Raw genomic sequence first — 25,145 nt, forward strand, 5'->3', positions numbered from 1 at the left:
CAATTTTCCTAATAAGGTCTTGCTTCGAGATAGACCAAATCTCCCAACACTACAGCTACCAAAAGAAAGGGAATAATCTCTTCTTCATTTCATTTCATCATGTTAGAATAAATACAACTTGAAAATTAGGATAACAAGCACCCTCCAGCCAAGGCCCAATAGTTGATAAAACTATTCTAACTTTTTTTTGAAAGAAAAACTAAACTATGCTAAAACATAATTGGGCTTATAAGATAGAAATTGGGTCAACTATTTTAATTAAAAACATAATCTTTATGCCAACTGGGCTTCTGAGTGCTTCTTTTAGCCCGTTTTTCTCCACTTCCTTTGGTTGCACTTAGGCTGCTATCACTAACCATCAGAGCAACAGCAGCAAATGTCATATATAGTTGAGAAATTACTGTTATATGTTTCTCTTCTTTTGAAATCATGTCACAATTTAATTGCTTATTTTCTTCTCCTTCTGTTGCTAGTAACTTTAGATAAATTAATTTTTAACCATTTGATATGATTAACACGTGTGTTTAAATTAATCTGAATCTAACTCGTATTTGTCGATGATGTATGTCTGTAAATTATTAACCTACACTCATGAACAGCAAAATCATATCAATAGTAAAATCAAAACATGATATAATTATTGTTAGTGAGAGGTCTCAGGTCCTACTTCAAGGAGTTTAGCTCAGAATTGATGTTTATATCTTGTTTTCATTTTACTCTATATATTAAGTGTGAAGCATTTTTTAAGGCATTTTAAGAGAAAATAAATAAATAAACTTCTTTGCCAGATAAAATTAATTTATACATATATTAATCTGTAAAAATTTCTGTTATTAATTTCTTTAAAATCTTATTTTTAATTTATGCACAAGTTAATTTTAATTTATAAGTAAACACATTTCATTTTCTTATTTTTCTTCTAAGGATATCTATGAAGAACATTTATCTAAACAAAAGTCATAAACCAGTACTAATGAGTAATGACCACGTACACTTTTTTATCTATAGGAAAAGTTTAAATAATAAAAAAGAATAAGTTTTAACATATACATAAACTAACATCATGAAAATGAGTGGTATATGAAAGCTAAAATATAAAATAAGAGAAGTAAATATCAACTAATAAAAATAAAAGAGAGATCAATGTCATTTTGACAAATCTTAATAAAATTATAACAATTTCTCCTTTTATTTATTACTATAATTCAAACATAATATATATATATATATATATAATTTTAATTATATATAATTAACATTAACATATAAATTGATAGTATTAAAATATTATTAAATATTAAATCAACGTTTAAATTATACTATTACTCGTTACACTACATTAGGTGAAAAATTCTTCAAATTTTATCAAATTTTTGTTAAAATTTTATTTTAAAATTACTTTATATTTAAAATTCATAATAAATCTTTAAATATTTAGATGAAAATAATTAATGAGAGCTTTAGATAATTAAAATCAAACTTAAATTTAAAAATAAAGAAATTCTTTTAGTAAGATAAACTCTCTACTAAGGTTTGTAAAAAAAAAAAAAAAAATCTTTGTTACGGTTGAAACTATGTAAAAAAAATAAAAATAAAAATAATTTTTCATCGAGATTAATCATTACTTTATACCATAAATAATTCATACCAATAAGTTACCTTAAAAAACATGTGAAAATAATTGGATATATGAAATAAAAGAAAAAAAGAACATGCTAACATTTATGTTTGTGAATATTTATATTCCACTGAAGTGATGGTATCAAATAAATAGAGGTGTTCATGGATCGATTTTTTCAAAAAACTGATCCAAACCGAATCGAACCGTTTTATAAAAGTGGATCGGTTTGATTTTTTTTAAAATATGGATCGATTTTTTTGAAATTGGATCAGTTCAGTGCGGTGCAATTATTCACTTTTTACTTATATATAGATCGATTTTTGTTAAAAAATCAAACCGAACCAAACTGATCCATTTTAACTGAACTGATTTTATAAAATAGTTTAGTTCAGATTTTTTTTCAAAATGGATCGAATTTTTCAATATGGATCGGATCAATTATGAATCGGTTCGGATCAATTTAAATTTTTTACACACCCCTACAAATAAATGTCTTCGTGTTAGAGTCATGGTTGTGGTTTTATCATAATATGTTTTTGACTTCAATTCATTATGATATATTACGAATATAAAAAAAAAAAATTATTTATTAGTAGATTTTATAAAAACACAAGTGATTAATTATTTCCTTCTAAATACTTTATCAATGATATTATCAACAATTAAGTTTAAAAAATTTAAATAACTCTATATTTATTAATTAAGGATGAATTTTGTTATCTCAGTGACATGTTCCTCTATCAAATATCATAATCACTAAAAGAATAATTTTATTTTAAAATTACTTTATATTTAAAATTCATAATAAATCTTTAAATATTTAGATGAAAATAATTAATGAGAGCTTTAGATAATTAAAATCAAACTTAATTTAAAAATAAAGAAATTCTTTTAGTAAGATAAACTCTCTACTAAGGTTTGTAAAAAAAAAAAAAAAAATCTTTGTTACGGTTGAAACTATGTAAAAAAAATAAAAATAAAAATAATTTTTCATCGAGATTAATCATTACTTTATTTATATCAAAAATAAAAAAAAGCATGTGAAAATAATTGGATATATGAAATAAAATAAAAAAAGAACAGGCTAACATTTATGTTTGTGAATATTTATATTCCACTGAAGTGATGGTATCAAATAAATGGCTTCGTGTTAGAGTCATGGTTGTGGTTTTATCATAATATGTTTTTTACTTCAATCCATTATGATATATTACGAATATAAAAAAAATATTATTTATTGTTTATCAATGATATTGATCAACAATTAAGTTTAAAAAAATTAAATAACTCTATATTTATTAATTAAGGATGGATTTTGTTATCTCAATGACATGTTCCTCTATCAAATATCATAATCACTAAAAGAATAATTATGCAATATTTACAAAGCTATATTTTTATTTGTATAAATTAAAAAAAAAAAGAAGATAACTTAGTTAAAGTCACTAAAAGGAAGAAATAGTAGCAAAGAGAAAACCTCTTAATGATCGAAAGAAAAAAATTATATATATTAAATATTTATTATTTTTTACTTGGATAATTTTTTAGTTTTATTTATAATTTAACTGAGATTAAAAAAATTTAGAATTGAGAGAAATTTTATTTTTAAAAAACTAACGGAATAATTTGTGTTATTTAGACAAACTCTAAGAGATATGAATATAATTTCTCTTAAATAAAAATTGAATTAGTTATGAAATTAAAAAAATTATAAAAACTCTATCGTGTAAGATTGAGGTGTTTTATATATAGATTTGATTTTATATGGGATTATTATTTTTAAATAACTTATTATTTTTCAAAAAACCCCTTTAAGAAACGAAGTCGTTTTGTGCAAGAGAAAACGACATAAGTGGGTTGTATAAAAGTGTCGCTGTAAAGAAGAAAATGAGATGAGTGAGGAAACGTGAAGAGTGGCAGCGAGCGATGGAAGAAGATTTTGATTTCGAGAACAAGGTTTCGATAAAGGAGACGATGGAGGTTGATCCAACCAAAGTCCTTCTTCTGCTTCGCGCTTTCCTCGGAATCCAGCAACGCAGAGCCGAAGCGTATTCCAAGCTCAAAAGGTTAATTACTTCCATGCCTTTCTTTGGTTTTTGCAAAAAAATTGATGTTAGTGATTGCTATAATTTAGGGTTCATGTTTGAGAATGAGATTGATCCAGGGAGATGGACCAAAATGATAGTTACTGTTTTATTTTGTTTACTTGTTTATTTGCTGATAGAAGAGGATTCCGTACCATGTAATTAAATTTAAAGACTGGTAATACAAGTAAAATTCCCAAATCTTAGGTATTCTTTTTTTTTTTTTTTCACCATTTTTTTTTTCTATATGAAAACTAAAAATTTATTTAGAAATATATACGGTAGTGTAAGAGTTTATTTATACCGTCATTCAATCATATAGCATCATGAATGATAAGATTATGATAAGATTGTTGACTTGAAATAATCATTATTGAAGTCATAAAAATCATATATGGAGTGATTTCTAACTAGTGATCATACCCGTAAGTAAGATAATTTATACAACATTTGTATCTATCTCTTTCCATCGTTAATTAATGCAATATATGATATGATGGAGTTGTACAAGTTGTTTTATAAATATCATTTCTCATTTCTAATTACACTAACATGACAAGAAAATTAAACTCTGGAAACTAATTTTATTTTAGCTTTGAGATGCATGTATTAAAAGAAGTGATGCTATGCTACATGTGGGCCTTATTCTATCATGAAAATTCAAAGCTCAGGGTGTCAATGTTGCTTTTTCATGAATTGTTTAATACATAGGAATTTGTCCGTGAAGTGTTTCCTAACATTTATTACATTATAAATTGACACTTAGTTGGATATCTAACTTGGCAGGGGGTTTTCTGATTACATGGCTTCTGGAGGGGAATTAGCTTATAAGCAGCTTTGCAGTGAAATCACAATAGAGTTTAATGATTGCTCGAAAAAAGTTTGACACATGATTCCAACATTATCCTTTTTTTGTTTTTTTTGTTTTTGTTTAATTTTACTGCATTTGTTTAACTTTTTTGCTTTCCTTTTTCTGATTTAGCATAGGTCCTTGAGATGGAGTCATTGTTTAGGAGCCCTGATTACTGCCGAGTGGATCTAGCACAGCTCCTTAGATCTGTTCAGGATCAGGAAAAGCAGAAACTGAATCTGGTAGGTATCTGCTTTAGTTTATGAATAGTATAGCTCCTTACTCACCAGATCTTTTTTACTTTAATATTCTTATTAGTTCTATTTGAGGTGAATTAACTTTAGGTACCTTCTGTTCTCTTTCGAGATATGAAGAGGTATCTAATTGATATAACTTCTACTTTTGTAGTAGTTATACTTATGTCTAAATAAACTTGTTAAGTTATTTGGTAATCCATTGAATCCTCAAAGGATCAAACCTACTTTCAAGGGTTCAATGCCTAAGTTCCTTCCCTATAGTTTCAACAATTAGATTTGCCTTTTAGTTCTTCCCTAAAACTCTAAATTTATGGAAAACAGTAATTAAGCGTCTCATAGACTAATTTAATAGGAAAGACACCAAGAAGAGAAACCCAACAAGAATATAAAGATAATTCAATTAAACATCAATAATAGTTGAGGGCTAGGTCCCAATCCTAGAATAAGATGATTACTCGCACATATTCATAGGAACAAAACCAAGAGTAATAAAAGATCATAAATCAAACCCGGAGTGAGAAGATAAGATAATCCAGGCTCTTGCTCTATGCCACCAATACACCAGGTTCGGAACCTTTTTCCTGAGCCTTAGAGGTATTTGATCCTTAGGGTTACAAAAAGGTCCAAGCCCAATCAAAATAAAAGCAGAGAAATAAGAAAATTTGCATCAGTGTAGTGCCACAGTCTGGAGTCTGGACGGTGCTTTCTGGGACTGGTAGTCAAAAATCAAAATAGTCTCATGATGGTTACCAAAGCCCATGGAATTTGCCATGATCTGACCATGGTGTCCTCTTGTGTGGAAATTCATCATTTTCCTTCTAAGTCTAGATGCTTGTGATCTCTCCTTTTGCACATACAAGCTCTAACAAAATTCCAATTGTCCTTCCTTTGATTCAAATCATTTTAGGCATGTTTGGATGCACATCTAGGAACCACATCCAAGTTAGAATCACATTAATTTGTGGAAGAGCTACTCTTTGTTTCTTCTGTTGGATGTGAAGAGAGAGTGTGGATTCACATTTTTTATTTGATTTTAAACATACACTTCAACTTCCACTTATAAGTCTCCAATGCCAATCTTCCAAATGATAAACATCCCTACAATTTAAAGGAACAGATAAAAATGCACATCATAGTTCCAATTCCAAATGACAAAATTAAAGAAAATAAGGATAAAATTAATCCCCATTAACTGGAAGTGTATGCAGGACTATATGAATTAAATGTGCAAAATGTGGAACAAAATGCAATGCATCAGTTGCTCATAATCCAATTCCTTCTAGCAAGTGTTTTATCTGCTACTGATTCTACTCAGCACTCATTAGTTCTATACATATATACTTGTGTATGTGTGTTATTCATATTTTTATAAGGGATATATCTAGTGAGTCTTTTTTATATGAGAATGAAAGAAATAAATATTGACCAGTAAATCTTATCATGAATAGTCAAGATTAAAATACATTTCATTAGTTTTTTAAGTGATCATGTTACTTTAAAATATATGGTTGTATGGCCCCCATTTTTGTTCCTTCCACGTTTATAAAAATGACTTTATTACTAGATACATCCTATAAAAGCGATGCAATAGTTTTGGCCTATAAAAAATGGTTGCTTACCCTTTGAAAATTTTGCACAGATTGTATAATTACAAATATGAATTAGTTATTATTCTTTATTGCCTTGGTGACTAAAACTCCTTATTCTTTTAGATTTAGTTTGCACTATTATGTTTCTTTCAACCCAAATAATTATATTGTCATTCATTCAAATGCTGAAAACTACTATGGTTTGAAGACTGCCACCATTCAGGTGTTAAAGAAAGCTGGTCGGCCATCGGAACGTCTGGTGAGCCATGAGAATTGCAAATATACAAAGCCAACAGAGCATGAGTGCGTACATGTTCAGGAGATTACTGAAGCTTCTGGGACTGAAGAGGCAGAAGCAGATGCTGAGTATGACAATGCTCTAAAGGAAGCCATTAGAGGTGTCCAGGATGCTGTCATGGCCATAAACGAACACTTAGAAGAAGTCAGATATGAAATTGCTGCCCTTGAAGCCGAGTGATTCTTTTCCAATACTTTTTCTGAAATACTGCAATTCTCATTCAAGCCATTTGCCTGTGAAGGGATAGGTTCAGACCCTCAGTGCTAACAAATAACTTTGTGGTTCTACATCCCGTGAAATGTATATAGACACCCTAGAATGCAGTTCATAAATTCAGTCGTCAACAATTTAAATTAAAATATTAAAAAAATTAAGATTTGTGATTAAAGTGCCTCGTTTAAAAAAAAAATCTCAATAAAAATAGAAACAATATTTTTTTTTTATATAAAGAAGAAAACATTTTGATAAAAGCAAAAAAAAAGAAAAAAGAAGGGGAGTCATACTTATCTTTCCTTACTTATTATTTATGTAACAAAATCAGAGACTAACAAAGATTTTTTGTTGTAAACTATGGTGCCTTTCAATAACTTGTTTTTTAGATTTAGTAAGAGATATCAATATATATATATATATATATATATATATATATTTGTCATTATTCATATTATATATCATATATATATATATATATTCACCACGTATTTTATGCATTTTGATTTTGCTGTATCCTGTGTTCATATCCATGTCGTGTCCAATTCCGTATTATATAGACTTCAAGTCTTAGGTTAATAAGCGAAGGTTACTCTGCAAAATTAATTTTCTTCGATATACGGGGTATTTTAGATTCGCGGTGAATGAAGCTGATTTTGTATCGGGTAAATTTGATCTTGGACTAGCGAAAAATTTAAAACTTTCGTTTTTTTTTTTTTTTTTTTTTTTTTTAAGAAGAGCTTTTAAGTGTTGGGGGTTTATAAATTGCATGTTAAATGATCCTTTTTGTCTTTTATATTTTTAAGATTTAATTTAGTTTTTTTTTAAAAAGGTTTATTTAGTACTTTATTTTTTAAATTTGAGGCGATTTTGGTCTTTTAAAATATTCATATTTTTTAAAATTTGGGCATAATTTGAATTATTTTTTGACTAGTTTAATAAATAAAATTTATTTTATTAAATTTATTTATATGAAAATTTTTAAATTCAGTTGATATTTGAATCAAAAGAAAATCCCATGCGTGTGTCGGGGGTTCGAATCCTGCCTTGTGTATGCAGTCGCGTTAAATCTTGGTGCCAGTTATCCCACCCTTTGAGGTGCCTCCAACGTAGCGAAGAGATTAGTCACTGCTATCGGCGGTAGATACTCCAGGGACGAAAAAGAAAATTTGAATCAAAAGAATCATAAGTATAATGGAAATTGTGTGAAAAATAAATTTTTGGTTTAAATATATATTTTTAGTTTCTTCAAAATTAACAAGTTTTATTTTTAATTTTTATAAAAAATTTCTTTTATTTTTTATTTTTTAAAATTTAAAACTATTATTTTTAGTTATTATTTTTTATACGATCTTTTTTAATTATTATTTTTACTTATTAAAGGGTTACATAATCATGATATTACGTCCGTGTTTGATATTTGTAAAAAAATTAGATCATTAGGGTAAAATTTATTTATTCACCTTTTAATGATTGATAGGAATTAAATAATAAGCTTAAATTCTAGAAGAATAAAAATTTAAAAAAATACTTTACATAAAACAAAATTAAAATTTACTCATTTTACAAAAATTAAAAACAATATTTATAAATTTTAAAAAATGAAAAACAAAAAAGTTATAGAAACCAAATCAAATATTACTCATTTCAAGCTGATTAAAAAACATAATTAAACTTAAATTCTGTTAATTGTATAAAAATTCATAGTTTAAATGATTTGACATTTATATTTTTAAATTAAGAATCGGAGTTCAATTGTTGTCGATGAGTTAAACTTCTTTATCACACAAAAAAATATTTAATTATTTTGTTGTTAAACTTATTTTCATGCCCTTTTCATTATACTTATGATTTATTTGTTTGAGTATAAGTTGTGTTAAATAGTTTTTACCTAAATAGATCTAATGAGACAAATTTCATAAATTAATTGAATTAGTTTATAATTTTTTTTATCTTAACTAATTTACTCAAAATATTATTTTTTAATTTAAAAATCATTTTGGCTACTTGTCATTCTCTCACTTTTATTATCAAATAAATAAATATATGATTTGGATAAAAAAATGAATTTTTTTTACAAAAACCAAAATAAAAAATGGCTTATTTTATAGGAAATAAATTGAATTTTTTCGTTATTGTAAATTGATAGGATCTAGATATTTTATATTTTAATATATTTTGTACATAAAAAATATAGTACTTACGTGAAAAAAAGCAATGACCCATAGTTATTCATTGTGAAAGATAAAAAATAATTAATTTTAAAAAATTGACATGTAATTAGTGAAACTTTAATACTTAAAAAAGATAAATAATGTGATTTTTTTAAAAAATAAAAACTAAAAAAATTATCGAAAGGAGTATTCCCTCTACATAATTGTGTAAGAGTTAATCACCTATACACTGTCAGTGCAAAGTCTTTTTTACACTGATAACCAATTATATATTTTAATTATGTCATGTTACTGTTAAAAGTAAATGTGTTTATAGTAATATGACACAATTAAAAGATATAATTGGTTGTCGGTGTAAAATTTTTTTACATTAATATTATATAGGTGATTAACTCATTCTATTGTATAAATAGTCATGTAATAACCACCAAATTAGCTTAATAATGAACTTGAGATGAGATTTTGATAGTTAGGAGAGAGAGAGAAATAGATTTGATTTTGGTGGCATTTTTATAAGTTTTCCTATAAATAATGAAAAAATTTAGATAATGAAGAAGGTGAAGGAGAGAGGAGTGGTTTGGCGAGCATAGACATAAATAAGACGCTGCAAAAGTTATCCCAATTTGATCCCTCTTGGAGGGAGGAATTCGCAGCATCCTCTCGTCCCATAAAATGAAATAAAAAAAGTTAAAAACTTAAAACCACACTCATCTGAATCTGGTTCCCAACAAAAGTAAATAAATTCACAGAAATAACGAACACGCTCAAAACCTCAACCACTTGTTTATCTTCTTTCCCCATTCCTCTCTTTTCTATTTATTAGATTAGGGTTTAACTCTCTTTCCCTCAGCCAAATCCATTTTACAATTTTACCCCTTCCCATGGCCGCCGAAGTCATCAACGTGCCGCCCGAATCTCTCGACCAGTCTCCCTCCGCCTCCGCCGCTCCTCCTCCCGACGCTGCTCCGCCCGACGACGATCTCCCTGCGCCGCCGCTTCCGCCTCCGCCGCGCCGCCGGGACCGCCGGGACGACCGCGACCTCGACCGCCACCCGAATCGCGGCCGCGGGAGCGATTACTACGACCGCGAGAGGGACTTCAAGCGCCGCCGCAGCCCTAGCCCGGGCTACCGCGACCGCCGCTACTCTCCGCCGCCTCCGTCGCGCCGTTCGCCTCCGCCGTACAAACGATCTCGGAGGGGCAGTCCTCGCGGCTACGGACCCGATGACAGGTGATTCCTTTGTGGCTGAGATGGATGGGATGTTGAAATTTGTGTTTGTGAATTGGGTCATGTCACTCGTGTGTTCGTGCTGTTGGTTTTGATTTAGGATTTTGAGCTACGGTGTTGTGTTTCGTTTTGTGGTGGAAATCGTAGATTGAGACATTGGGATGGTTGGTTGTTATTTTGATTATGTATCTGTTTTCTTCAATTGCATTTGGTTGGACAGGGAGTGGACTCTATAATTTTCAAGGAGGTTGGGGTTAGGTTCCTTTAGCGGGGCATTTGATTTTAGGATAGGGTTAGGCATTTGGTGTTTAATGAGCCTAGAGCATTTGATGGGGTTAAACTTGTTGAAGGATTGAGCAGCTTTGCTTCATTGGATTTCGGTTTTTATTCTGGGTTGTTTTCAGTTTCCTTCCCTTCTGCCAGGATTTCTTTTGTGTGTGTATCATGAAGTTCTTCTTTTATCGGAATCTCTGTTTATGAAATGAAATAAAAGATGACGATTTCTGAAGTCTTGATGGGTGTTAGACTGTTCTGACATCATGAATTTTGCAAATCACTGTAAAAAAAATATTTTCTATTAGCATAATGCGGTTATATTGTGGATTGCTATGAAAACAAGGAAAAGAGAATCAATTCCTGTTTTCAAGAGCTTTACATGGCCTATGGTGTGATAGGTCGCCTTTGCTGTTTATTTATTAGGGTCCAGGTGGAAAAGTGTTGCATGCATTACTTATGTTTTGTTGTTGTTGCCTTTTCTTTCCCTTTCCTTCCCCCCTTGGCCTGATGTTTAGGGGTTTTCCTGTTTTGTTATACCCTTCAGATATTTTTATGTATTTTACTCTATTTTTTACTATGCTGTTTTAGTTATGGTTCTTATGAATCATATATCCAATCATGTTGAGATAAATAAAAATGCCTTGTGAGAATCGCGGATTTATTCAAATTTTGCTTAAATGGTTTGTTTTCTTTTTGACTTTTTGTGATTGTGAATGCTTCAAAATATGTCACAGATGTTGTGAAAACAAATTTGTATCTCTTCTGCAGTTTTATTCAACTACTTGTATTTATGGAACTGTGTTATTTCAAACTTATGTATTTTCTAATTTCTTAACAATTCCACAGATCGTAGCATGAATACTCAAAGATGGATGGTATATGTTCACAGAGTGATGTGATGTTATATTAATGCTATCATGTGGTTATTGAAATTTCTTATAGGATTTATGTTAGTAGGATAGAATTTTCTCTTGCATTTGAGTTTTGCTGTTTTACATCCTTATCACCCTAGGCTATGCATCATACATTATGCTGTAATTTTTTTAATTAATTTACTTCATTATTTGAATGTGATTAAAGCAGATTTGGCTATGATTATTTTGGTGGTTATGAACGGGGTGTGGGTGGAAGGACTGGTTATGCAGATGAGAAGTCTTATGGCAGGCTTGCACATAGATCTGCTGGGGGATATCATAATGGAATTTCTGGTATGTTTATAATTGTTAATAACTCTGGGTTTTTCTTACATAGTGTAAATGACATTTATCTTTTGCCTTATTCCAGTTTCATTCTTTAATTGAGCTAAGTTAAACTGAACACATTCCACTTTGCATACTGAAATATATCTACACATAATAATCTATGCTGTTAATAGTGGCCGCTATTGCGGTGGAGCGGCTCCTTGCCACTACAGTAACCTGATAGCATTTCACTGGAGTGGCAGAAGCAGGCACAAAACTGCGGAGTGGTTTCCAAAAAATAAAAAATACCTCCACTTAATGAGAGTTTTTCCCCTCTTTTTCTGTTCCCTTCTTTTCTTATTTTTTATTTCCTTTATTTTGTTTTTGTTCCTTTTTCTTATTATTTATTTCTTTTCCTTTTTTCTCTTTATTGCTGGCAGCAGCAATTTTTGTTATTTTGATCATTTTTATTACTTGTATGGTTTTGTTATTTGGTGGCCAGCAGAACCATGGCCCAACCAAATGTTGATCAACAAAAAAATCAGAGCTCTGGTGCTGCTCGTACTGGTACACCATAGCAGGGTGAAGATTGAATTTTAATGTTTGCTTTTTTAGTTACTTAGTACTTTAATTACTTCAGACTTTAACTTTAGATGATTTAAAGCTTTAAGCACCTTGTCTCTTTGACTTTTTATTTGTTTTGTTGAAGTACTATGAACTTCTATTATTGAAAATGATTAATGCAAGAAATTTGAATTTTTGTATTTTTTAGCTTATAGATATATTATTAAATTATTAATTATTTTATATATATATATATATATATATAATATTAGAATAGTGGTTGTCTCACTATCCACTTTTGCGGTCAGCTGCTCCGCTATCCGGGAGTGACAAATATGATAATATAGTTTTCTTTCCAGACTATTATATGCCATGTTTTCTGCATTGCTTATTGTTGCTTGTGATGGGAGTTAAATTGACAATGTTATGCTTAGAGCATACAATGCGATTGTTGTTTTCATTACAACAAATATAAATATCAATATTCTATAATTCATTACGTATTCTATGTTTCTCATTGGTCTCTTCGGTGTTCTTTTAATGCTACTGTCAAACATTAGCTGATGCATGCAGCTTAAGAGCTGGAAATTTTCTATTTAAAACATGAATTATTTCTCCTTGTTTTTTATCAGTTACTTTAGGGGGTACGCTTTCTTTCATATGCCCTACATTCTTAAATGAATATTGCCCTATTCTTTATTTGAATAAAATTAGAGTTTTTTTTCCTTCTCTATTGGGAGGGGAGTTCTTGCTTGGTGTTTGTTTTTAGGTATATATTTCATGTGTAGCTTTTTGCTTTCTTAATTTTGTTTTATTGGTAAATTTCTATTTTTTATGTTTGTGTAAATCTAATATTATTGTCCATTGTTCTTTTAAAAGGTTTGTTGGAGATCAACTCCTTTATGCTGTCAAGTGTGTAAACCTTTGTTTTTTCCCCAGATGAAGTTAGCTTACTGTCATTATGTTATGTTGTGGGCTCATTTTGCAGATGTGGATATAAGTCGCGGTTATGCAGATTTACCAAGTGGAGGTGGACAAAGGTCAGCTTTGTACTTTATTCTTTAATTTAAACCATGAATGAATAAATGTACTTGCCTTTTTTCATTTATTTCATGTTCAACATCTACAAGCAATTCTGTATGGTGTGGTAATTGAGAAAGGAATTATGGCATAGGAGCCGATATACTCTTATAACATTGCAGGATTGAAACATGAGGTTTATAGGTTTATGCTGTTGAGGATTTTTATATCATCAGAGATTAACTGTTTGCTTTACACCAAGTTGGCAGCTTCAATTGAAGATACACCTTGCAGCCTTGATTGTATAAGGCCAAAACCAGATCTCTGCTACTATTTGTTTAGCAGTTTGTGAGATGTGATTATTAGAGGAATTTGATGTGTGTTAAAAGGATGAAGTTCAGTTCTTTAGTGATTAATAGGCATCTGAAGTACAGATTCAAATGCACTCTGCAAAGAATGAAGTACTGGATTAAAATCACCTGCACGTATAATGGTGTTCAAATAGGAGATACCTTTTTCCAAAGGAAATTTTAGAAAGACGCGATTTTGTCATGACCAGTAAATTTCTGGAAAGTAGCAGAAACAATTGTTGTCTAAGAACACTAAGGGTCTCTTTGGGAGAAGTGGTAAAGAGAGGAAAGCTTACAATATGTAGTATGCTTTCCCTCCCATTTCTCTCTTTTCCACTTCTTTCAAACAGGCCCCGAGTCTTCTTTGATGGTTGAGGCTTTATCACATTGCTCGTGTACTTGATGAAGATGGGTTTCTGCAAGGACTGCTGTTTCAACTTTCAGTATGAACTTATAAACAAAACTATATTTGGACAAACCGTGTTTGGATTCAAGATTAGAAGTGGTTTTGAAAGTTTCTCTATGTATTTTCAATAGAGGCTTTCAAAAACATTTATAGATTGTATCCAAATAGGCTCAAACAATCAATCTAGACAGGGTCCTAATTAAAAGAAAATCACTGAGTGGACATGTCAGAGGAGGTAACCCAGCCATAAGTAAACAAAATGCCTTCATTGATTATATTTTCTAGAAATTTTCATCACACACATATATTAATATAGATGGGTAGAGAGATCAAATTATACTGCTACAAATTACATCATCTCTTACACTCTCAATAACTTTATATAGAATGTGATTTCTGTTGTTCTAACTATTGAATTATAACTACATATATTAACTTGACTTGTCAAATTTTGCCAAAACTGAATAACTATAAGTATAGATTTTTTATTTTTATGTTCTAAGAGTATATATTATGTCAATTTTGATGTATACCAATGGATTATTAAATAACTTTGGATAAAATTATGATTTTGTAGATATGATTTACATGAAAATTAATATTTTGCACTTAATAAGTAAAATACAATACAACTTCTCTTATAGAAAAAGGGAGCAAGATAATAGGGTACCATAATGACAAATTCCTACAAAAAAAGGAAATTACAGAACTGCTGATTCTATCTTAAGGAAAAAATAAATAAAAGTTTCTTAGTTAGATGCTAATATTTCTATTTGATTATTTACAATAATAAAAATTAATGTAGATTTTCAGCACTCGCCCTCTAGCAGGCTTGAATATGTTGTATTTGGACAGCTTGCCAATCATCTCATCAAAGTGTTTCTTGGCTACCCCCTTGGTGAGAATGTCAACTGCCTGGAATTTGATTGGAATGTAGGGAACGCAAATCTTCCCTTTCTCCTTTTCTCCTTAATAAAGTGTTTATCAACCTCTACTTCTGTTCTATCATGTAATACCGAGCTGTGAGCTATAGACTTGCAGCCTGATTATCACTGTATAGTCTTGCCGGTATGGAATTTTGAATCTTCAGTTCTTGTAGCAGCTTACTAATCCATAGTACTTCACAAATCTCTTGCACCATTGATCTATATTCTGCTTCCACGCTACTTCCAGCCACTACACTTTGTTTTTTACTTCTCCAAATGGCTAAATTTCCTCCAGTAAAGGTGCAGTAACCTGATGTAGACCTTGTATCCAAATTGCTACCAGCCCAATTTGCATTTGTAAAGGCTTTCACCACTATGGTTCTGGGTTTTTTTTTTTGGCATAATAGGCCTTTTCACAGGTTTCCTTTTAGGTATCTCATAATTCTATCCACTGCTTTAAAATGCCTACTACTGGGTGAGTACATAAACTGGCTCACCATACTAACTGCAAATGCAATATCTGGGTGAGTATGGGAGACATAGATTGTTCCCCCAACAAGTCTTTGGTACCTTTCTCTGTCCTATACTTCCTCAGGTTTAGTTGATTCAAGCTTCATATTTTGCTCAATGGGTGTCTCAGCTGCCTTACACCACCAATAAGCCAAATTCCATGAGCAAATCTTGGATATACTACTTTTGATTAATAAAGATTCCTTCCATTGACCAAGCAAACTTGATTCCAAGAAAATACTTTAATGGACCAAGTTCTTTAAATTCAAAGGCAGCAGCCAGTTTCTTATTTAAATGATAAACTTTCATTCCCTGTCACAATAATTTCAGCAACGTATACAATCAATTTTTTTTATTATTCACCACATGATTGTAGAACATAGTATGACCAGCATGGTTTTGGCTGTATCCAAGGCCCTTAAAGTAGTTCTAAAGCTTTAAAACGATGCTCTTGTGGATTGTTTTAGGCCATACAAAGACTTGTTTAACTTGCACACTTGGTCAAATTTCAATTTTCCATCAAAGCCAGGTGGGGGACTCATAAATACTTCTTTCGACTCCAGATTTAGGTAAGCATTTGACATCTAATTGGTGAGGGGTCCAGTCAAAATTAACAAGGGACAACAAAGTTCTTATTGAATTGATTTTAGCTCCTTGAGCAAAAGTTTCCTCATAGCTAATTCCATGGGTTTGAATAAACCCCTTTTCTACTAGCCTTGCTTTGTATTTGTCTCTAGGTAGTAGGGTATGATTTAGGACTATAAGAAATGCAGTGAAGTTTTTGCAAGAACACGATTTTCACATTAGAAAAAGGAACAATCAACATTGTTAAATAGAGATGGGAATAGATGTTTAAGATACTGAAAACTTGGATGCCCTAATCTAAGGTGCCAAAGCATTATTTATCTTTGGAGTTTGGACGGGAGGGGAGCTTGTGCCACTAAGACCTTGAATCACTTTATTTCCATATGATCCTTGATTCAAATAATAGAGGCCATCTATTATCCTAGTTTTAATACCCATCTTAGAAGATAAATTTGAATCTAATTTAACTTCATAAAACTGACATGAAAGGTGAGAGTTGTCACCTCCTTATATATACTATTTTGTGAAATTTCAGTTTTTTCCAGCACACCCCTTCACCCTAAAGCACTATTGGGCTTATGTGTTTGATAATATGGTGGTTGGGGCTATTAGATCTAAGATAGGCTCTAATATAAACTTGTAAAGTAATATTTTTACACTTAATAAGAAAAATATAACATAACTCTGATAGGAAAAAAAGGGAGTAAAATAATAGGGTTCCATAATGACAAATCCCTATAAAAAAAGGAAATAACAAAACTGGTGATTCTATCATAGGAAAAAAGTTTCCTAATTACATGCTAATCTGTTTTTTTTATCCATGAGAATCAAACTCGGTACGAAGGGGGAATCGAACTTGGTACGAAGGGGGTTATATGGAGGGGTTTGTGCAATTACATGCTAATCTATTTCTATCTGATTATTTACTTTAAATGAGAGATAAGACATTCGATGACAATTAATGTAGGTTTTCAATAGATATATGTGATAAGAACTTTTATTTACACGGTAAATTTGAGATAAATTTATCCAATTAAGAATTATTGAATAGTGCAATAATTGATGAAACTTGAAAGGCAATTCTAATGGATAGTTCTCTTTTAGAATACCTTTACAATACAGAATTACTTATGTACATCATATCTGGTACCGTGGTACTTCTTGTAGTAATCTACCCTGAGCTTTACTATTAAAAAAATTATGGCAGATTTTAAACAAGTTTGCAACAAAATGTTAGTTTGTTGATCTTTTTCATGTGCTCTATTTCTTCAATATCTTGTACATCATTATTTTTTTGTTTTATTAATACTCACTATTTTATTGATTATAGTTGTCTACTACCCATATTAGGGATTCCCTAGATAAGACATGCCTAAACCACAATAAATTGTTCTCTCTTTTGATCATGGATTAAATTTTTTACTCCCATCTTGTTAAAATTCTTATTCAGGTTTACCCTTTTTTTCTTCTTTTCCTTAGGAGTTATGGTCCATTAGTAACTCATCATCTCATTCTTTGGAAGAAATCAGGTTGTTTGAAAAACTTAGATTTTGTCCTTTACTTCTACTTCGAAGAAGGAATTCTACAAGAGAAAAGTTTTGCTTCTTATTGCTTCTTATCTTATGCCTGCAAACAGTGACAGTTAATATTTAATTAAAAAATTAACTATTTTTCTGCGCATAATTTGGTTTGGAACTTTGTGTGAATGTGCATTATTCGTTTAAAGAGCATTTTAGATATTTTTCAAACAAATTCTTTTTTGTTTCTGTCCTAAAGTTGTCATTGAGTTAGTACTTAGTACCCATTTTTGGTACATGTCGAAGGTTTATTTTGTAATAATAACCAATAGAAGAAATTTCAGCATGCCATCTATTTATTGACTCTGTCCTTGTTACTTTTAATAGTAGAATTTTCAGCATGCCACTAAAAGCCAGTGTTTGGCACATGGATAGAATGGAATGGAATGTACTGTCTTCTACTGTTCTTCTGGTTTCCTTCCAACCTTTATTGTGGAGTCAAATGTATCATTTTTTAACCTCTTGTCCTGTTTTGTGTTACTATGGAAATGTACTAAATCATAGAATGGAATCTGGATGTTGTTTAGTCTCATTGTAACTGTGTACCATCCACTGCTGAAGAGCTTTTAGATGTTGGAACACCCTGCTCGTTATTCTTGTCTTCCCTACTACTCTGTGTTGATCCCAACCTTTTGAAGTTGTGCTTGTTACCAACTTACTGCATGCTTCAACTTTTGTGAAATTTCTATACCAAGTGTATTTTTTGGTTTTGTCAGTAAATAGAGAAAGTAATGTATTAAATTATCATGTATGTAAACTTCCTTATTATTCTCTTGATGGTGGGTAGTTATGGAGGTTTCATGTTAAAAAATTCTTGGAATTTAGGTTTAGGTCAACTTGACCTCACAAATTTGGCTTGTAAAATTACTCAACCATATCTCGAGTCCATATGGGATTAAACCACCACCCTTAAAGTTGTGACTCAGGCAGCCCCCAAAGAGGGGTGACCACAATTAAGGCATCTTTCCCCCAAAAATGTTGTTTAGGTTTTTGCTGATACATGGGATGTATATTGCCTTTATTTTTCTGTTTTTGACAACGTTTTTTTGGAGAGAAGTCTGTTAACATTGAGATGCTTGTGAATTATTTCAGAGAAGGGTTGATGTCTTATAAACAATTCATTCAGGAGCTTGAAGATGATGTACTGCCAGCTGAAGCTGAGCGTAGGTAAGTTTTGGAAAACAATATCCATTTCATTGTTCCTAAGCTCTAAATACAGAATAATTTATTGGGTACTTGTTGACAAAACATATGCTTAATTTATTTTTCTAGGTATCAAGAGTACAAATCAGAGTACATTTCTACTCAAAAACGTGCTTATTTTAATGCTCATAAGGATGAGGAGTGGTATGGGTTTCCTTTTTCCACTGCTAAAATTTTATTTGATTCTTGGGTTATCATCTTGTTTCAAGTACATGCAATCTTTTGATCATTCCTTTATTTGATTTATCTTTGATGTAGGTTAAAAGATAAATATCATCCAACAAATTTACTTGCAGTAATTGAAAGGTGAGTTTTGCAGATCTTGCAGTCTAATGAAGAACATTGTGGAGCATCCTCTTTATGTTGACGGATCATATACTAGTATTTTTACTTGGGTGGTTGTTAGATGGGCTGATAAGTTAATATTTTGATTAAGATATATAATTGTAATTGATTCTCTCTGACACATCATCTTTTAGGAGGAATGAAAATGCTCGACGGCTTGCAAAGGATTTTTTGCTTGATTTGCAAAGTGGAACACTAGACCTGTATGTTCTTACATTCTCAGTGTGTCTGTGTTTGCCTGTTCTTCCTCCTTATGCTCTCAATATTGTTTGTACTGAGAATTTTTCAATCAATGCAGAAATCCTGGTATGAACTCTTCATCCAGTAAATCAGGGCAAGTCAGTGAGCCTAATTCAGAGGAAGAAACAGATGCTGGCACTAAACGAAGAAGACATGGTAGGGGACCTAATAAAGATAATGATTTCTCAGCTGCACCGAAGGCTCACCCTATCAGTTCTGAACCTAGACGCATACAAGCAGACATTCAACAGGCTCAGGCTGTTGTTCAAAAGCTTGACATGGAAAAGGGTATTGAAGATAATTTTTTATGCACCAGTGACCACAATAAAAATGATGATAAGGCTCACAGTGGATCTGTGGGCCCCATAATAATTGTCCGGGGTTTAACATCTGTTAAGGGCTTAGAGGGTCTTGAGCTACTAGACACTCTTATTACATATCTTTGGAGGATTCATGGTGTTGATTATTATGGAATGATCGAGACTAATGAGGCCAAGGGTTTTAGGCATGTGAGGCCAGAAGGAGCAGGGCATGAAGAAATAAACAAATCCGGGTCTGAATGGGAGAAGAAACTTGATTCATTTTGGCAGGCAAGGTTGAATGGTCAGGATCCATTGGAAGTGATGGCTGCCAAGGAGAAGATAGATGCTGCAGCAGCTGATGTGTTGGATCCATATGTAAGAAAAATTAGGGATGAAAAATATGGCTGGAAGTATGGTTGTGGAGCTAAGGGCTGCACAAAGCTTTTTCATGCAGCTGAATTTGTATACAAACATTTGAAGCTAAAACACCCAGAGCTTGTGATGGAACTAACATCAAAATTGCGTGAGGATCTTTATTTTCAAAACTACATGAAGTAAGTATTAATTAGGACTTCTTTTATGTTGTGTATGGTATTGCCGGTTTTGGTGGATGTGTCACTTATACTGCCTTTATATCATTGTAGTGATACTAATGCTCCCGGTGGAACACCTGTCATGCAGCAATCTCAGGTAGATTAGTTATTTTATTTACCATGCACAAGAAAAATATTTAATGATGATTCGTGACTAGATAGAATCATCTTTATTGTACACCCAAAAAACAAAACAAGGATAATCTTTATTGTTGCATGATGCATGTTTTGGAAACATATTGGCGTCCAGGTTTTGGTAGTTGTTTATCTGTTTTAGCAACATTGTGGATGGGGTCTGTACTGTACTGCTTGTGGAATCAGCCATTTATTTATTTATTTTTTCTTTCATTTCCCTGTGCATGTGTGCTGCTGTCTATGGGGCAAGTAGCCTGATGTATCAACTGTTAGGAATTTATGGCTTTAAAATAGATATGTATTTTTTTACAATGTTGGTATGGTTTGATATACAAATGCTCAGTCCTTTTTTGTTCTGTTTGTAGAAGGATAAGCCTCTAAAGCGAAGGTTAGGTTTGGGTTTGGAAGGTCGATTGAAAGATGATCGGGGTAACCGACGAGACCAGGACAGGAGTGACAGATTGAATGGAGACAATTCTCCATCCCATGATGAAGCAATGTATGATGCATATGGAGGGCCTGGTGTACCTCCATTTACCTCAGATATGCCCCCTCCCCCACCAGTTTTGATGCCGGTACCTGGCGCAGGGTTGGTTTCTCTTCTGAATCTGATCCACTATATTGCTTTAATTGAAATTTTGTTGGTGCTTATATAATTTGCAACCCTACAGGCCTTTGGGACCCTTTGTCCCTGCACCACCAGAAGTTGCAATGCAGATGCTAAGGGAACAAGGAGGACCTTCGTCGTATGATGGCTCAGCAAGGAAGATGCGATCTGGTCCTCATATGGGTGGACCAGCTCCTATAATTGCTGTTCCTCCAACCTTTAGACCTGATCCTCGACGGATGCGAAGGTAATTGTTCAGCAGGAACCCCAAATCATATGGGTGGATTTTTAGACCTCAATATGCAACCCAATTCTTGTACTTTGTCTAAAAACGCTTGTCTTCGGTACTCAAGTTATTCATCCCTTGTTTAGTTTTTTCTGTTCTTTTTATTTTTTATTTGAAAGGAAACTTCATTTTTAAGTAAGTTTCTTTTATTCCTTGAAAATTTGATTAAAGTTTTTTGAAATATAGCCATAATGAAGTTCTTTAGATTAGCAATAATATTGTGAAGGATTTCCATGTAACCAAAGAATGAGTTCCAACTGACGAATGAAGATCATTTTTCTTGTTTGCTAAACATTTACTCATTTTGGTGGTGCAGTTATCAAGACCTGGATGCCCCAGAAGACGAAGTCACTGTGATAGACTATCGGAGCTTGTAGGTCTCATTGGGTTGGATGAATTCAATGCCTATTTATGCTTTCTTGGTGAGAGCTGTAGTCTTCAAATAATGGGATTAGAGTTAGTCTTCTCATTTGTTTTGTGAATTTGCTTGAGAATCGTATTTTCATGTGTGGTGAAAGGGATGTGTCTTTGATGTTGTACTAGTGATAAGATTTGTAGATTTCAAGTACAAAATGTCATGATATAAGGATAATTTAAAAATAATGATAGCTGATTTATTAGTTACTGGATAATCGTATTCCTATCGTTACCTTTCCTCAACAAGACCATCGTATTAAGATTTAGAACTGGTGTATTTTGCATCAAGCGAATACAAAGTAACTTGATCAATTAAAGATATTTTACTCAAGTCTTATTAAAAAAAACTTTCTAAAAAATATTCTTCAATGATGTTAAGTGAAATAGATTGAATCTTATATTTCAATTTAAGATAGAAGGGAAGTGTGCGAATTTCATTTCTTTGTAAAATTAAATGAAATAAATTGTATATTTGTAATTTAAAGAGAATAGTACAATATTCATAACCTTGAGCATAGGTGTTGTTTTTATTTTTAGTTTTAGTCTCCATATGAGAAAATGACAAGCTTTAGTCCTTAATCATGATAATTTTTTTTATCTGAAACATGCATATTAATACTACAAAAACGTCATGGCGGTCATAAATTACTAGAAAAAATTATGTAAGGGTCAAAACTTGCAAATTTTTTTATAACCAAAGCTTGGAATGGGGATAATTTTAGAAATTAGATGAATAATTTAACTATAATGTTAAATGAGCAGTCTGCCGAAAGACCCTTCATGTAATATTACCGATGAAAATTAATTTTGGTCAAAACTAAGTGAAGATTGCTTTTACATTCTAAAGAAATTGATTTTGGTAAATGGGTGTTTGATTTTCCTTATTTTTTCTCGTAAAACTTCAATGTTCATTTCAAATCTCTTTGCCTAATTAATAAATACTCTGAATCATCTTATCTAATTTGATTTCTTTCATCAATGTTCTGATTGATCTTTGTTTGGGTTTAAGGTTCTATCCTACGAAAATTCCTCTCATCAATTTTTGTTTCACCCATTTAGCTTCTTTTCTCCTTGCGTGTGTATATGTTGTCCTTATTTTGAACTTGAAATTTTATTGGGCATTTATTTTCTACTTTAATGGTAACCAACAACCTCTCCAAGTTGTCACTTTTATTTAAGTTGCATGTGTTCTCTCCAATCTACATACTTCTTGGGCATTTTGATCGGTTAGTAATTTGTTGCAAAAGATGTTGAAAGAGTTTAATTGAAGTAGCGTTAAGGTCGAGAAAGGATAAGTAACCATTAAAATTGATTTCTTTTGATAGCTTTTGTGATGTTTTAATGATTTATAGGTTTAGCTTTCAACAACTTTTTTCTTCTTCTTTCATGACCACATGTGTTGCATTTGATGGATATGTGACAGAGATTAAGATAAAAGATTTAACTGCTAGCATGATATTCTGTTTTAAGTTGAAGCTGAATGATAAAAGATCTGACTCTCTTCTCTAAATTTCCTCCCTCCTGGAACTTAGAACTATCAAATCTTTTGCTAAGGAACTGGTGTTATTTGGCTTGAATACCACTGCCAATTATGGTGTGTTTATTTTAAGTGTTAATTTTAGCTACTATTTGTAAGTGAAAATATTAGTATGCTATTTTGAAACTATTTAAATGCTAAGTTATATTTTGACGGTTTGAAAGAGGTCTTTGGTATAAGTTTTGTATTATTTGCTAAGTTATATTTTGTTAAACCTTTTAATGTAGAAGTATGGGTTTTGAGAAAGGAAAAGTTTGTTGGGTTAAAGCAACTGAATGCTTTATCATAGCATGCTTGAAAAAGTGACTAACAACAAATTATTAGGTACTAGTTTTACTAAGAAAGGATGGATTGGAATTGCAACCAAATTTAAGGAGTTAACAGGAAGGTTTATGAAAATACAAAGTTTAAAAATAGGTTTGATGATTTAATAAGAGAGTGGAGGATATGGTATAAATTATTTGGTAAAGAAATTGGGCTTGGATGGGACAATGTGAAGAATATTGTTGATGCAAATGATGAATGGTGGGAGAGAAAGCAATTGGTATGTGTTATTGTAATTGATTTCATATATATAAGAATTGTAAGCTTTTACTTTAATGTATTTATCTTATTATAAGTTGTGAATGTGCAAGAAAATCCTCTATATGGAAAATTTAGAAACAAGGGACTTCCATTTGCTCACAATTTAATTGTACTTTAAGGATGTAGTTGCTAATGGAGAGTATGAATGGAGTCCTTCATCTAGATTGTTGCCTCCTAATCTTGGGGTTCATATGAATGATGTGTATCGTCCAAGTTTAGAAGGAATTTGTTTAGACGTAGAGGAAGGCTCGGGTAATAGTGAAGATGCAAGTGTTGGTGCTACAAATGCTTTTAGAGGGGATTAATTTCAACGATTCACAAGGAACAATTAACCAAGGGATTGGTAGCCAAAAGAGTGGAGAAAAGAAAAAAAAAACCAATCACGTTAAAAAGTTTAGTAAGAAGATAACTACTTCTGTAAGAATAGTCGATGCAGTTAGTGTGCTAGCAGACACATGTAGGTCACGTAATGAAGTTGTAACAACCGCATCAATTCGGGAAGTGGTGAATGAGCTTAAAACATTACTTGAATTAGAAAATGATGACGTCTTTCATATACAATATTGAAACTTGATGTTGTTCAAACCGGTAAGAGAAATGTTTGTTGCTTTATGGGGGTTAGATGAGAAAAGGATGCATTGGCTTAGGGATGCAGTGAAAAATCCTTTATTATTTAAGGGAAATAACTAGATGTGTTTATTAGGTGTTCAACTTAAATCCTTGTTTAGTACTTTAAATTTATCTTGTATTAAGTTTAAAGAGTTGTTCTTATATATCTAGATGTATCTATTAAGTATTTGTTATGCCTTTTTAAATGTGTAAGTTGCAATTGTTCCTTTTCATTGTTCTGTCATTAAATTTTATTACTAAATGTGTATGTTGCAATTGTTCCTTTCTAAATGTGTATGCTACCTTCAGTTTGAAATCTTTCAAAATGCTACTTTTGGGCTGAGTTGGTTGGGTTATATGAGTTGGTTAAGTTGGTTGGGTGGGCTGAGTTGGTTGGGTGGGCTGAGGTGGTTGGTTTGGTTGAGATTGTTGGGTGGGCTGAGGTGGTTGGGTTGGTTGAGATCGTTGGGTGGGCTAAGGTGCTTCCTTGCAAGTAGATATGTTATGGCCAAAATTTTTGCACCTGTTGCACTTTCTCCTATATCCACTTCTTTTCAATTGACTTTTATCCTTTTTTAGT

At 31.7% G+C, this 25,145-nt stretch overlaps 3 protein-coding genes across 4 annotated transcripts; all 3 read left to right on the forward strand.

Annotated features, from left to right (window-relative positions):
* Positions 1-3,499: 3,499 nt before the first annotated feature.
* On the forward strand, positions 3,500-7,087 carry LOC109805451 (DNA repair REX1-B protein). 2 transcript variants are annotated; one of them, XM_083065721.1, is made up of 4 exons: positions 3,500-3,687; positions 4,492-4,585; positions 4,693-4,797; positions 6,625-7,087. In XM_083065721.1, exons 1-4 carry the CDS (start codon positions 3,548-3,550, stop codon positions 6,877-6,879), a joined length of 594 nt encoding a protein of 197 aa, XP_082921847.1. In that variant the 5' UTR covers positions 3,500-3,547; the 3' UTR covers positions 6,880-7,087. The 2 variants fall into 2 exon arrangements, with proteins under 2 accessions (XP_082921847.1, XP_020223118.1); XM_020367529.3 differs by having other exon boundaries at positions 3,502-3,687; positions 6,610-7,087.
* A 2,572-nt stretch (positions 7,088-9,659) lies between these two features.
* On the forward strand, positions 9,660-22,049 carry LOC109805753 (serrate RNA effector molecule). The gene is made up of 12 exons (XM_020367941.3): positions 9,660-10,314; positions 11,671-11,795; positions 13,321-13,372; positions 18,799-18,873; positions 18,979-19,053; positions 19,168-19,215; positions 19,389-19,457; positions 19,553-20,350; positions 20,441-20,486; positions 20,890-21,113; positions 21,196-21,378; positions 21,734-22,049. Exons 1-12 carry the CDS (start codon positions 9,965-9,967, stop codon positions 21,792-21,794), a joined length of 2,106 nt encoding a protein of 701 aa, XP_020223530.1. The 5' UTR covers positions 9,660-9,964; the 3' UTR covers positions 21,795-22,049.
* Positions 22,050-23,602: 1,553 nt separating this feature from the next.
* On the forward strand, positions 23,603-24,261 carry LOC145952315 (uncharacterized). The gene is made up of 3 exons (XM_083064656.1): positions 23,603-23,673; positions 23,789-23,915; positions 24,076-24,261. Exons 1-3 carry the CDS (start codon positions 23,603-23,605, stop codon positions 24,259-24,261), a joined length of 384 nt encoding a protein of 127 aa, XP_082920782.1.
* The last annotated feature ends 884 nt before the right edge of the window (positions 24,262-25,145 follow it).

Source organism: Cajanus cajan, chromosome 10 (assembly GCF_000230855.2).
Source record: "Cajanus cajan strain Asha chromosome 10, NIPB_CcT2T_4, whole genome shotgun sequence".
Lineage (NCBI taxonomy): Eukaryota > Viridiplantae > Streptophyta > Magnoliopsida > Fabales > Fabaceae > Cajanus > Cajanus cajan.

Coding starts and splice junctions, on each gene's coding strand:
- LOC145952315 (XM_083064656.1), top strand. CDS start 23,603: ATGGGTTTTGAGAAAGGAAAAGTTTGTTGGGTTAAAGCAACTGAATGC. Junction 23,674..23,788: donor ATCATAGCATGCTTGAAAAA/GTGACTAACAAC, acceptor GTTTAAAAATAG/GTTTGATGATTTAATAAGAG. Junction 23,916..24,075: donor GGTGGGAGAGAAAGCAATTG/GTATGTGTTATT, acceptor TTGTACTTTAAG/GATGTAGTTGCTAATGGAGA.
- LOC109805451 (XM_020367529.3), top strand. CDS start 3,548: ATGGAAGAAGATTTTGATTTCGAGAACAAGGTTTCGATAAAGGAGACG. Junction 4,586..4,692: donor TTAATGATTGCTCGAAAAAA/GTTTGACACATG, acceptor GATTTAGCATAG/GTCCTTGAGATGGAGTCATT. Junction 4,798..6,609: donor AAAAGCAGAAACTGAATCTG/GTAGGTATCTGC, acceptor TATGGTTTGAAG/ACTGCCACCATTCAGGTGTT.
- LOC109805753 (XM_020367941.3), top strand. CDS start 9,965: ATGGCCGCCGAAGTCATCAACGTGCCGCCCGAATCTCTCGACCAGTCT. Junction 18,874..18,978: donor CCAGCTGAAGCTGAGCGTAG/GTAAGTTTTGGA, acceptor TTATTTTTCTAG/GTATCAAGAGTACAAATCAG. Junction 20,351..20,440: donor TATTTTCAAAACTACATGAA/GTAAGTATTAAT, acceptor ATATCATTGTAG/TGATACTAATGCTCCCGGTG.